Genomic DNA, 13,431 nt, shown 5'->3' with positions numbered 1-13,431 from the left:
GCCTACTTGGAATTCACCAAGACAAGTCTCCAAAACATACTTCATATAATTCTAAGCATAGACATGGAATTAAACACATATAAATTTAAAATCACCGTACGCCTCCTCATGAAGACAGCAGCCTCCTGTAAATACCCACGTGCTACCGATTCATTAGAGAAAAGTGGCTTTAAATAAACACTTTTGTTTATTCCTGAAGGGGTATTTTTGAGGAAGCAGAAGCATGTAAGTAAAAGACAAAAAGTGAAAGCATTAGAAAACCACACTGTGTAAATAAAGCTGACTCCTCCCTTTAATCAATTGCTTCACTTAAATCATTGGAGCAGGAAGATTCATGTGAGCAGGTAAATGTTTTCACCGGTTCTTTCTTCTTAGAAACCAGTTTTCCAGTTAAGTAACCAGCACCAAGTCTCATAATATCCAAGAAATAAAATATCATAAGAAAACATTTATGTATATGTATCATATTAATTTCAGAGAGAGTGAAAAGAAAAGCATTTAGTAAGAAATTCAGCTGACAAGAGCTCACTTTTTGTTATCCAAAACACACAGGGTATTTGCTTTTGGGCTTATAATTGACAGTTCTTTTTCATAAACAGCGACAATGAAATTTATCAGGGAAGAAAAACAAAAATATCATTGCTCAATCTAGATTTTATATTACGTGTAAACCAAACCAGGTTAACCACAAAGTTACCACATACGTTGTTGAAATAAACCAATGGTGAAGTGGAAATAGCTGTAGGGTATGTAGTACCTCATACGTCCTGCTGTTGGGAGAATAACTAGAAAAAAAATGTGAAACACACATAAAACACAAAATATGTTTTAAGCCTAAAAACATACTGGACCTTTAAATTGCTGTTAAACAATGGTCCTAGCCATCCTTTAATGCAATCATTTAACGTTCACATCCTCACAAACGTTCACAGACACAGGAATAGCTTTTCAGAAAACTGCTTATTTATTGCCTGGGTTGGAAACAATAGTGAAAGAAGTTTTTTTTTCCAAAAAAAAAAGGCCAAAGAAGACTCAGGTGAAATATTTAATGTACTGAAGGAAAATGACAACATCTGCAATGAGAAATATTTTGACAGAGACAATATAGAACCCTGTGCTCTGACCCACCAGCAGTGGCACTGAAAGCCGGACCACGCTGCCAACCACGCTGCCACCCCACCAAACAATCATGCTGGCATCATAGGTAACGCTGGCAAAAATCTGGGGATCGACAGAATTTCTGTGAATCACAGCTTCTGTGGGATCTCAGGATAGCAGTTTCATCACTGGTGAGATCAGCAAGTACTGGATACCACTTAATATTTGTGCTGGTTGGCTATGTATATAAACCAATAATAAAAAAATTCCAAAAAATCATTAACTGAACAGCTGGTGAGTGCTGGAAGAAAAAGAAAACATAGCTTTTTCCCCTCAGTTTCACATGTGTCTGATAATTCAAATTAATACAAACGCCAAAACTGGAATTTATTACAACAGTAGTGTGCTTAAAATAATAAATGGTAGACACAATACTGGTTTCTAGTCAACTGTAATCACAAGCTTCTTCATTTTTACAGCCTGATTACACCAGTTATCCAGTCTGAGAGATCTGTTCGAGTTATATTGCAGCATCGGAGTTCATCAGATACCACCAAATTCACTGAGAACTACAGATATACGTTTGACTTGAAACAGAAGCAGTTTCAGGCACAATTTCACTTCACATAACAAAGAGAATTTCAAAGTGCAATTATTTCTGATTTTCACAATTAGATACCTTTACTCGAGTCTGACATTTAAAAGTAAATTAAAGTTGAAGATGTAACATATATCCTTGTGGTGTTGGTGATTGAGAAGCAGTCATCCCTTATCACAGAGCACACAATGTTTTCTTATACTAGTCTTAGTACATACCGTATAAGAATTTTTCTGCATACTTTAATATATTTTAACCTAAAGTTGGAAAAAAATCCAAGATATAGTTTCCCAATCACCAATCTCCACATTTATGCTTTATAACCACAATTAAAAATTTAAATACTGATAGCTTCTAAACAATAGAACTGGGAACTACACTGTTTATGTAACATATGAAATCCATAAAAAAAAAAAAAGTCAGATGCAAGTTATTTTTGAGCATACAGTATATTATTTTGCAGTTCCTTAGGCAGGGGTGGGCTTGTTATTTCTGGGGCCCCATTCAAAAAGTCACTTTGGGACCCCCACCCCCCCGCTCTTCAAGTGTAATAACTGTTTGTAGCCAATTGCATGTTTGAGTTGTGGGAAACACTGCTACTGTCTATATGCCAAAAATAGGACTTCTGAAATGCTCTGGATGTTAATGGCAGAAAAAAAGAATAAATAAGTACAGTGGTGAATTAAAAAAATACTGAAGTAACCATTTCTTCACGAGACTCGACCCTTAATCTCATTTGAGCTTTTGTTTGATTTATCATGATATTGGTGAGTGCACAAAAAAGTTGGGGTGAGGGAAGTGTCATACAATACAAAGATACGCTGTGTTTTAACAATACAAAACAATGACTTTGGGAAATTTATACGCAACGATAAAAACTTGACTTTCTCGGTTGATTAATGGATACCACAAATAAAAAGAAAACGGAAGAGGGTAAACGAGCCGTCACTATAGTGACCGTGTTCAAGTATGGATGTGCTACATGGCACAAAAGCTCAACATGACACTCCCTGCAATTTCAGAACCTTAGAACCAGAAGAAAAAGCACCAGATCGTGTCCCACAAAGAGGTTCCCAAGAAGTTGTGGCAGTGGTGGATCGAAGGAACTAAACCGGGCCATAGACACTCTGCATGTCGAGGATAGCACTGTCACGCAGAAGTAGGCACATTGTCTTAAAAACGGTAGCATATAGTCTAAAATAGAACTTTATATTCTATAAATATAGATATACACGTAGTCCATGAGGCGGCTGGCGATGATTTTTCATGAGTCAATAAAATATGTGGTCAGATGCAAAGAAACCCATGGAAATATAATTTGTAAAAAGGTTAAAATGATTGAAAGGAATTAAACGTGCATATGTAATGACTCAGATGGATTTCCAAGAGATGGTACCTGTGAGTTTATATGAATATAACACCCAGGACAGTCATCACAGTCATCGATATTTGCAGAGCTTAGAGGAAAGTGTTTTAAATATTAAAACATTGATATTTCACATTGATTTACATACAGTATTGTACAATTTTCATACGTTTATGTAAAAATGTGTCAGTGATAAAGGAATCACCAGAAAAAAAGGTAAAATCTTAAAATCACGTTAAGTACCATTTTGATGGCCGTTACTTTATGAAACAATAAGAGGCGATCTCCTGCCATTGAGTAACTGTGAGGATCTGTCAGGATGTCTTACAGAGTGCGGTTCAGAGACAAGAATCCGAACAAAGCTTTTGTGTACTGGGAAGAATATGCATAATAGAAAGAGATCTCCTGTCCCCGTCCCGCAGCCCCACCCAACACAAGCTCCAGCTACTATTAGAAGGAAGGTGAAACGTGAGCATCTCTGTTGGTCAAATCCAGGCAGAACACATGCGGTCAGAGTTCCGCATGGTGTGAACGGACGTCACAAAGTGCTGGTAGCAGCACACAGGCCTCACGCCTGTCAGAAAGGGGCTTGGCGGCCGCTACGGGTATCAGAAGCACGTCCATCTGAATCGTGCTTGAGTGCAAACAAAGCAAAGCCTACTTTTAGTGTGTGTGTGTGTGTGTTTGGGGGGGGGGGGGATAATTTTGAGTGAATCAGGTGAAATAGAGGTCTGGGGTTAATTTCACACCTGCCAGGCAGCCAAACTGCCCTGTCCATTCAGATTCGGTGAGAAGGGATTTACCCAACTCCTTGTTTTGAAGCGTGAAAACTACAATGCAAACTCACATCCTAAATGTGATTTTTTTTTTTTCTGTGTTTGATGCAGGCCAATAGCTACAATTCATACACTGGGCTGGAAATTTTTTGAGATACCTTGAGTAGTTATTTCAAACCAGTGCTTCTCAACCCGATCCTTGAAAATGCCCTGACCGTCTGGGGTCTGCAAGGACTGGGTTGAGCAACACTGGCTTAAACCATAGAAATGGCACAGCACAGTATTGATACCTGGCAACCACTTGGATGAAGTCAATGTGGTCCACTAGATGAATAAATACCATGTTTTTACCCTACAAAAGATACTCAACATAGAAACCTCAAGAAAAAGTTAGCACTGAACTTCTCTGTACATTCAGAACTGAAGCACTGAATCCTTAAATGTGAATTTTAACAGATGAAGGAGAGTAGAGAATTTGGTGAGCTTGTTTCAATACCACTCCAGGCAGATGACCAATTTTATATGAAGTCCTAATTATTGTCAGATATGACAACCGACTACGGACACAATGCAGGGATGCATCTGCGTGCTGATTTGCCATGGCTTGCAGATGCTGGCAGGTTTGCGCTCCCAGAAAGCAAAGTGATTCAGCACCCAAAAATTTAAACTTTTTGGTTCATGTGCACACTGGTTTTAAGCAAATAACAGATGAAATGCATAGTGTAAAAACAGCAGCACAAATAACATGAAATATCTAAAGTTTATTTTGACTTAGTAGGGCTGGGATTCTGTCTTATGTCCTAATTTTTTTTTAGGCAACAATTTTATTACTTTTTTTCCACCCACTTTTGACAATGTGCAAGACATTTGTAGGATTTTTTATTTTTTGCAATTTCAGAACGTGTTGTAACCCCATGCCAATTCAAACATAATGGCTAGGACTGAGCAGATGCACTGCCAGAAGAAAACTATCAGTACAAATTTACCGCTTCCATTTTCACACACCAAAACAAATTGCTAACACAGTGCTTATTAAAAGGTTAAACCATAATGTTGCCAAGTAAAGCAGGACATTGAACAAAAACAAGACTCCCAACCCTAATTTGGTGTCCAGCCTTTCAAGACTAAATAAGTAAAATCCATGTGCAAACACTTAAAAGGGAGCAGCTTGGGACGAGGCAGCATGGAAGCCATACTTCACTCCTCGTTGGGCGGCAGTCTGGCAGCTGGCCACGCCCACACCCCCCGGGGAGGGTCGGGCTACCTGTGGATGGGCAGGTGGAGGCCATTGAGCGACAGGGAGGGCGGATGCAGCTCCAGCTGCGTGAGCAGGGAGAAGTGGTCAGAGGGGATGTGGGGGTGCGGACAACCCGTGATGCAGTTCTCCTCCAGCCACTGGATGTCCAAGGGCCCCAGGATGCCCAGGACACTCATGTGAGTCTTGGAATAGAAAATGTAGTCGATCACGCCCTGGTGGAGAGATACAGGGCGAGAGAGAGAATGTCAGGCAAAGAGAGTGATGTACTGAGAAGGTGAGACATGGTGGAGAGGGAATGAGATGTGGCAGACAGATGTAGCTCAGTTAAAGCACTGCTCACATTGAATGGCATGCTGTAATGTATCGAGGCCTCAACACAAAAACAAAGCATGCAGAGTCTTAAAGCCATAAATCATTAGTAAGACTAACCGACAGCTCTAAGATTTGAATTATTGTTCTTATACAATATGCTTAATGATGTTATATAATAATTTTACACACTTAATGAATTTTTAAAAAAAAGGGCATCAATCGTTTGCCTCGAGGTGATTCGATTGTGATTTTTTTAGGGGACGATTCAATGCATCGGAAATCTTTCATTTCTACCATGATTTGTTTTGATTAATAAATTATCCGACTGTTTTGATAACCTAAATTCAAACTCTTAATGACTTTGAAAAAATCCACAAATATGACCATCGGAACTGCATTTCAATAATAGTGTGTAATTAAAAGAAAGAACATAAATTGTATTATTATTAAAGAGGGAGAACAAGCCAGTGTAAATTGTCAAAAATGCCAACAACTGAACTGTACAAAAAAAACACAAAGAAACTGCTACTCGATTGGCCATTAGTGGGATGACGTCACAGAGTACACGAGTATATTGGGAGAAATGCCGATATCTTGATTTTTTATGAATATCAGCTGATACCAATATGTTAACTGATATATCATGCATCTGTTTTACTTAGCTACCTAGTTAGCTACTGCAGACTCTTGACCATTGCTACTGTAACTAGCATAAAGAATGACTTTTTTTGCACTACAAAAGGAGCTGTTTCTCAAAAGCATTGTAATGTAAAGATTATCTTAACCATTAGAGAGAGCGTTCTGTGCTAAAAACAGGGCGGAGTTTCCCCAAAAGCATCGTAGTGCAAATATCATCACCATAGTGGAAATTATATTATAGCACTTCTTTAATGAATATTAAGGAACCTTCTCATGCCATCCTACATTTCGGATTTGCATGCTGGTGCTCTTACCTGCAGTATGTGAATGTGCAACCCATAAGTATTTTTAGGGAGGATTTTAACCCCAAAGACATTGATGATACCTAATTCTGACATGAATTGAATCCCCACTTTAATAATCAATTCGTCACGATACATCAGTGTGTCTTTACACCCCTATTAATAACTCATTGAAGTCGTCCAGGGTAATGTACCTGGAAGTACTTTAATTTGTATATAGGTAAAAGTAAAGCTATTTGTCATCTAATTATACTGCCAGCTGTAGAGAATGTCTATATCGTTAAGGACCAAAGAGAAAGCATAAAATAATAATTTCTCAACACTAACTGGCATCGATACACTGCAGCGGTGGATAGTTCAGGTTCAGAAAGTAAAAATCCAGACCAAGATTCTGTTTCAACCAAACAATCGAGTATTCTGTGAGTGTGACTCTTTATACTCAGCTGGTTGGTTGAAACAAAATCATGGTCTGGATTTTTACTTTTTACCAGGAAATGTAACTGGTGACATGGTCCTACCTTAAAATCATAAGTGTAATTAGTGTAAGGCATCAGGTCATTCTCATACGCGCTCTTCAGCTGGAAGCTGTGCGTGATGCTGCCCTCGGAGTTGCCATTCTTTCCGTTGCAGCTGAAGTTCGTTAGACATTCACTATAGCGGAGCTCTTTGAAGTCCTTGTGATTTTCAGCCACTCCGCCATTACTCAAATACTCCACCACTCCTGAAATAAAATAAAGAAATGCATTTAATAACTGAAAATATATTTTTAAAGAAAAATCATTTTTCATTTGATTGAAGTTTAAGGTATGTACAGCGACATGAGTAAGCAACTGGATCTTGCCCGACAAAGAAAATTCTTTTGAAACGTTTAACATGTGAAACACAAAAATGTCAATATGCCATATTGTGCTTCCAATTTAACAAGCTGTGTTTCTTTTTTAAAATCCCACACCTGAATCTGGTAGCGAATTGAGATCCGCACACAGGACAATGGGTATGGAGCCGGAATCGAGAGCGGTGGAGCTGGACGCCTCTGACCGAGAGGCTTTCTCCGCGATGCTTTTCAGCTCCGAAATGAACATCATGGTCTGGATCAGCTTCACATCAGAAAACTCAGGGTCCCAGTGCATGTGTGCATTGGCTACTAGGAGCATCTGCTTCTCTTGTATGGGTTTTGTCCCTGTACAATAACCACTGAATAGTAAATTCAATCCATAACAAATAAAAATAACTACAACTATATCAATGGGCATTCAAAGATCTTACTCACTAGAATTCACCACAAAATACCATCTAGCCATTCATGACTTTATATATACATTGACATTTTAAAATTTACCGTTGGTTGTTCGTCGTGAAAATACACCTAAAATAACCTCTCTCTTTTTTGAGGGATAATGAAGGACTTCCTCACCTCCAGAAAACATGTCCTTGTTGACCTCTAACAATACAGCTACTCCAATGTTGTCTTTCGTCATTACTCGATTGAGCATGACTTCTGAACCCTCTGAGTTCGCCATTGCGACCTGGTTGAACTCAACAGTGTGCTTTTGCACAAGTGTGAACCTGAAAAAGCAGGTAACTATTAGGTCTATCCAAACTGTATAATATTAACAGATTCATCAGTATTCTCTTAAAAGGGCATGTTGCAAGGCAGCAAACAAGGAAGCCTTTTTCTCCTATTACAAGCCAATGTCTTTTTTTTGTGAAAAAACAAGCATATCCATGTAGGACTATTGATAATCTAATAGACAAACATTCCATCACTTTGCCTGCAGACATTAAACAGTGAAGATGGCTTGTAACCGAACTTCTCTGTCTTGAAAAATATTGCACAGCCATCCACATGCTTCCTTTCTGGTTCGGACACCAATTTGGCACGAGACTTTGGGCAGAAGTAGCCATCATAGCCACGCTCCTTCAGGGTTTCCAGAAAGAGAGCATAGTACTGCTCAGTTTCAACTTCCTGTAGAAACAAGTAAGAACATGGACACATTGGATCATGGCTCTTAGAAAACCAAGTCAAGGGCAGGTGTACTTCAAACTCTGGCCTAAATACATTACTTAAAGTGTCACCTCTAAAAAGAAGAGTAAGACGAAACCTCATTGATCCCTGTGATCCCATGTGTGGTTTTGCACATGGTCCCTGGGGTATTTTTGGGGGTATTAAGGACCTTGCTGAAGGGCCCAACAACACCTTTACTATTCTGCTGACCACGGGATTCATACAGGTGACCTCTGATCACAGGCACAGGGGCCTAACTCATTGAACCATACCACTCTACAAATTACAGTCAGTCAGCATAGTTTACCTGAAGACTGATGATATCCGCATCGCAGTTTGTGATCTCCTCCATGATTCCCTTTTTCCTGTACTCCCAGTTCAGCGCCCAAGATGGACAGTAGCCGTACAGCTGTTTTGTGGCATACTTGTCACACAGCACGTTGTAACACATGACCGTAAATGTGGCTGGGGGGGGGAACATGCCAGTGATGACCGTATCTTACATAGACCAACCCAAAATATGACAAATAAGCCTACAGGCTACATCATCATTTATACAAAGAAAACATACCTGTTGGAATCATTTGGTCTCGTTCTTTTAGTGTAATCCAAGGTCTTTGAGGAAGCTGTTCAGGGTGCACTGAAATAAAAATAAAGTCATAGGAACTTCAAAATGAAAATATTTGCACGTTTACCTCCAATTTCAAAGCAATGTCAACGTTTGCAGTAGAAAATATAAAGAAGTCTAAATCTGTACTAAATAAAAAACAGAAAACTGCAAAATAATTTGTACCTGCAAGATTGTCAAGCATATAATTAAGAAGCTTTCTGGTTCCATCAGGTTCCTGGTAAAGATTAAGGATATCTTGTGACAAAGGATTTCCTGAAAATAAAAAAAAGTTTAGTTTCATGCCGGTTAAAATACTACGACAACTGTAAGTATCTAAATCAGCTCTAAAAGAATGTAAACATGACATCAAGGAAAGAATGAGGCAAAAAAAATCACCAACAGTATATATAATGGTAGGCTGAAGTAAGATTTCCAAAATGCTGTATAAAGTAAAGTGTAAAAAAGTACCTTTCAAGCCTAAGCTTTGCAACTGAAACAGCCGCCCAAGTTCATAAGGCAGAACTCGTAAAAGATTGTTATTTAAAAGCAATTCCCTGAAAGAGAGAGAAGGAAACACACAGAAGCTGTATTGATGAAGTATTTTAGTTATTTCTTTCTCTTATTTGCACCCCTGTTTAGCCCCAATTTCCACCACAGCTTGCAGACTCGCCGGCAACTCCTTACATGCCAGGAATTTTGAGCTTCTGTGACTCACTGCTAAGCCATATGCCAGCTTTACAAAACAATGAGCACAAGGATGAATGGGCTTACCTGAGTGACACCATGTTTCCAAGTTCTGCTGGCAGGCTGCGCAGCTTATTGGAGGAAAGATTCAGGTAAACCAGGCTCTGGAGTTTGGCTATCTCTGGAGGAATGCGACTTAGGTTGTTGTCGTTGAGATGCAGCGCCGTCAAGTGTGTCAATGTCCATAGCGAGCTACTCAGGCTTCGAACCCGTCCTGGTAAATGAATTTACGTGTAGGTCCTGTTATTTTTGCATTAAGATTCACAAAAATATGTACTTAGCTAAGATAACTCAATGTCAAGTACAGTACTGACTGCCAACATGTGTTACTGTAGAATAGCTGATTCCAAACGGAAAGTTACAGCAGTAATTGGTTGCCATTCAATGTATCCATGTATTTGGTGAACTCAAATTTTGAGCACTACCGCACTTTGTATGGCTAACCAAAGACATCATAAAGTTCAAAGTTAATTAAGGTGAGTTTAATTTAGTGATTAAATTTAACAAATGTTTAGATGACTGTGATGCTCCTGGGAACCAAAAGCTGTGTTCTTGTTTTGTTTTAACAACTTTCTGAAGAACAGAAGAAATTCAGCGTTTCTGCTTACTGAACAGAAAAATATGCTCCAAACAATCTTCATTGGCTGCCCATAACGTTTCACAGTACTACATTCTATTTTTCAGCATGATTGTCATGAATTTATGACAGCATGTGTCTTTTCAAAAGAAGCTGTACATCTTATAAAATTCTACAAAACTGATTTGTTTTAAAATGTCAAAATCACAAAAGTAAGAAATGTTGAAGTGAAGGGTGGGGCAACTCACCTGAAATCTCCAGCTCTGACCAATGTGACTTCTTTCCATTTGCTGCCTCCTCAGCTGACATGATTGTATATAATCGGCGAGGATCTGGGGGATCATATTTTTCCCTGGGCATACCTGTTAATCTGGGAGAATATCAGACAAAAAGTAAGTATAAAGTCTTCTCTAAAACATTAAATCCTTCATAATTAGTCCCCAAATCAGGGTTTACTGTACATTTCTACCTCATCTTCTAACCTCTTATCTTGGTCAGGGTTGTGGGGGGTACTTGGGCCCCCCATTAGGCAGAGAAATATCAAACTGCGGCAGCTTGACAGCAAGCTCTCCGGCTGCTTTTTGGTGCCAGTTGGTCGCAGCTTGTCAAGATCAATTGACAGGCTTAATTCATACTGTAGTGCATGCGGCCATTTCTTTAAACACATACATTGACAACATAATAAAAATATTTTTTTTGGATAGAAAAAAACCTAACATAAAAAATAAAATAGAGCTATATTTATTTGGAACAATTACCTCCAGCAAACTGACAGTGAAAAATAATTCCATATTTAATAATATGAAATTATTATATTAAATAATAATACTAGAAAAGATCTGCACTGGAGACATTTTCAGACAGGAATTGACTTGTTGATTCAAATGTCTAAGACGCTTTACATAACCTGCAGTGTATAACAGCAGGTTTTGCTATGTGATGTCATCTGAAACACTGTCCCACGTACCGGCCAAGGTGCAGACACGAGGCAAAGGACAGCATGGTTAGTGCACTACACCTGGACGTATGCGTGCAGCACTCTTTGTTAAAGTTCAATCTTGGTTTATTTGGAGATCTGAACTTCTGGCGGAACTTATTTATATACAGAGACAAATTCAGAAACTGGCGCTTGGCATCGGAGCTTGTCTTTCCAAAATAGATTTGAGCTCCAAGTGCGTCAAGTTCCGCTAACTTTTTCAAACCGCTTCTCAAAATGCTGTGTAATAAGGTCCACTTATGCTACTTATGATCTGGCTAAGTAAACTGCACTTCTCAAATTTGTAAAAACATGAATATAGATTTTTCCTTGGAAAAAAACATTTTAATACATTTGCCTTGATAGAGGACCATGCGTCTCCCCCTAAGCTTATAAACATAATGAAGTCGTCAAATAACATACCAAATATAAGTACTCTTAAGAGACAGTTTAAGTTTCATTATTCTGATGAACACGTAAATTCAGAGATAATCCCCGAATAAACAGTGGTGATTTAAAAAAAAAACGCCGAATAATGTAGTTCGACTTCCTGTATTCCTTATACCATAACAACAATAAAAAACAGCAAAAAAGCTAGCTGGCTTATCGTTAGAAAATGTTAAAAGACAAAATAAAACAGTTATACAGTAAATCAGCGTTGGCTGCCCCCCCCGAATGGCGCGAGCTGGTCGGTCCGCGCCGGCATTAGCGCAGCTGTCAGAGACGCGCAGGCAGGAGCGACCATGTGCCCCGGGAAGGCGACGCCAGAGCGGCCAGCGACAGCTTCACCAAGGAAAGCAATTTTACTTATAGCTTACATAAGTAAAGGAATGCTGTGTGAAGAATATAATGTCTTAGTGACCGGTGTCCTGACTTATTTAAATTCGCAGAAAGTGCGCAGCCAACTATCAATATTCCCTACATAGTTGGCAGAATAGCAACACGTAGCTCTCTTTCCATAAGATTATGGTATTCTGCTATGAAAAAAAGAGTTAGTAATAGTAATGTCACAGACGCAGTATTATTAAGATACAGCACAGTTAACAATTGCGACTGTTTACAGAACTAGCGACGTGCGCTAATGGGCAGCGGCTTAGCCAGGAGGCTAACAGGCTAAAGCGGGACGCAGTGGGCCCGTTTCGCTGGGGGGATTCGCTCCTGGCACTGCGACGTCATAATTAAAAGCATGCACGCGACTGTAGGGTGGGCATAAAAAGGCCGAGACATTGAAATAAATTCTGAATAAAGCCTAATATTTATCAAAATATAACGGCCTTCAAAACTATACGGACACTGGAGCCATGCACAAGGCTGTTTTCCATTGCCGTTCAAGCCCGTGGAAGGCGGAGACTAAAAATAGGCACGTAGGATCGCCTCGACCCGCATTTCATGTTAAGTAACTGCTCTGCTTTTGTAGCAGCGAAATATACCTGCATTCAGTGGATGATGATGAAGAAGATGCCGACGGGAAATTTTGAAAGACATGCAGACGGAATGCTGCTACAGCCACCTCCTAAACGTCCCTGAAAGCCCGAAAGAAGGGCAATTATCATGGCTGCCGCTCATAACCTTGCGTGTTCCAACGCCCACCCCTTTACCAAAAAGTTGAAGGGAAGTTAATAATAAAATAAAACTCCATATTTACTCTTCTTTCATCTTACATAAACAGTGTATTAATTACATTAACCCTGTGTCAATATTAAATCAATGTATAATCCCGATGTACAATACTTACATTTTGTATGATTTTTGTTATATTGTAATATACAATTGGTAATACTACGAATATGTTTGATTAATATGTAATTAATCCAAATATCGCGTATAAGCATGCGCAAACTTTCTCATTGTAAACCTAATAGTAATGGTGGTTTTCTTTAATATTAAGTTATCAGAACTTTTAACAAATCAATATAGATGCTAAGGGGCGTTTCTAGCTAATAAAAAAATCAGGGGCCTAAGTCAAGTTTGACAGTTATTTATTTGTTTAACTTTTTTTGAAGGAAGACTGGCATCGGGGCTAAAATACTCTGGGCTAGGCTTATAATACTCGGGGCTTTAGCCCCTTGTGAGTGGACCTAACGAAAGCCACGGAGATGCCATCACATATTTTGTTTACTCAGACATGATTTCATATCATATGGATGTCTTAGCCTATATAATTTTTTAT

General features: G+C 39.0%; 1 protein-coding gene across 1 annotated transcript; it reads right to left on the bottom strand.

Moving 5' to 3' along the window:
- Positions 1-941: 941 nt before the first annotated feature.
- Positions 942-12,845, bottom strand: cnot6l (CCR4-NOT transcription complex, subunit 6-like). Its single transcript, XM_023791719.2, has 12 exons — positions 12,692-12,845; positions 10,534-10,655; positions 9,736-9,922; positions 9,433-9,518; positions 9,148-9,237; positions 8,926-8,994; positions 8,662-8,819; positions 8,161-8,315; positions 7,764-7,915; positions 7,302-7,529; positions 6,868-7,070; positions 942-5,308 (listed from the first exon to the last, which is right to left on the bottom strand). Exons 2-12 carry the CDS (start codon positions 10,643-10,645, stop codon positions 5,099-5,101), a joined length of 1,650 nt encoding a protein of 549 aa, XP_023647487.1. The 5' UTR covers positions 10,646-10,655; positions 12,692-12,845; the 3' UTR covers positions 942-5,098.
- Between the last annotated feature and the right edge of the window lie 586 nt (positions 12,846-13,431).

The sequence above is a fragment of the Paramormyrops kingsleyae genome, chromosome 7 (genome assembly GCF_048594095.1).
Source record: "Paramormyrops kingsleyae isolate MSU_618 chromosome 7, PKINGS_0.4, whole genome shotgun sequence".
NCBI classification, from domain to species: Eukaryota; Metazoa; Chordata; class Actinopteri; order Osteoglossiformes; family Mormyridae; genus Paramormyrops; species Paramormyrops kingsleyae.
Note: the sequence above shows the minus strand (reverse complement) of the source record. Positions and strands in the feature narration are given on the sequence as shown.

Coding starts and splice junctions, on each gene's coding strand:
- cnot6l (XM_023791719.2), bottom strand. CDS start 10,645: ATGCCCAGGGAAAAATATGATCCCCCAGATCCTCGCCGATTATATACA. Junction 9,519..9,735: donor GGAAACATGGTGTCACTCAG/GTAAGCCCATTC, acceptor TCTCTCTTTCAG/GGAATTGCTTTTAAATAACA. Junction 7,530..7,763: donor CAAGGACATGTTTTCTGGAG/GTGAGGAAGTCC, acceptor GTTATTGTACAG/GGACAAAACCCATACAAGAG.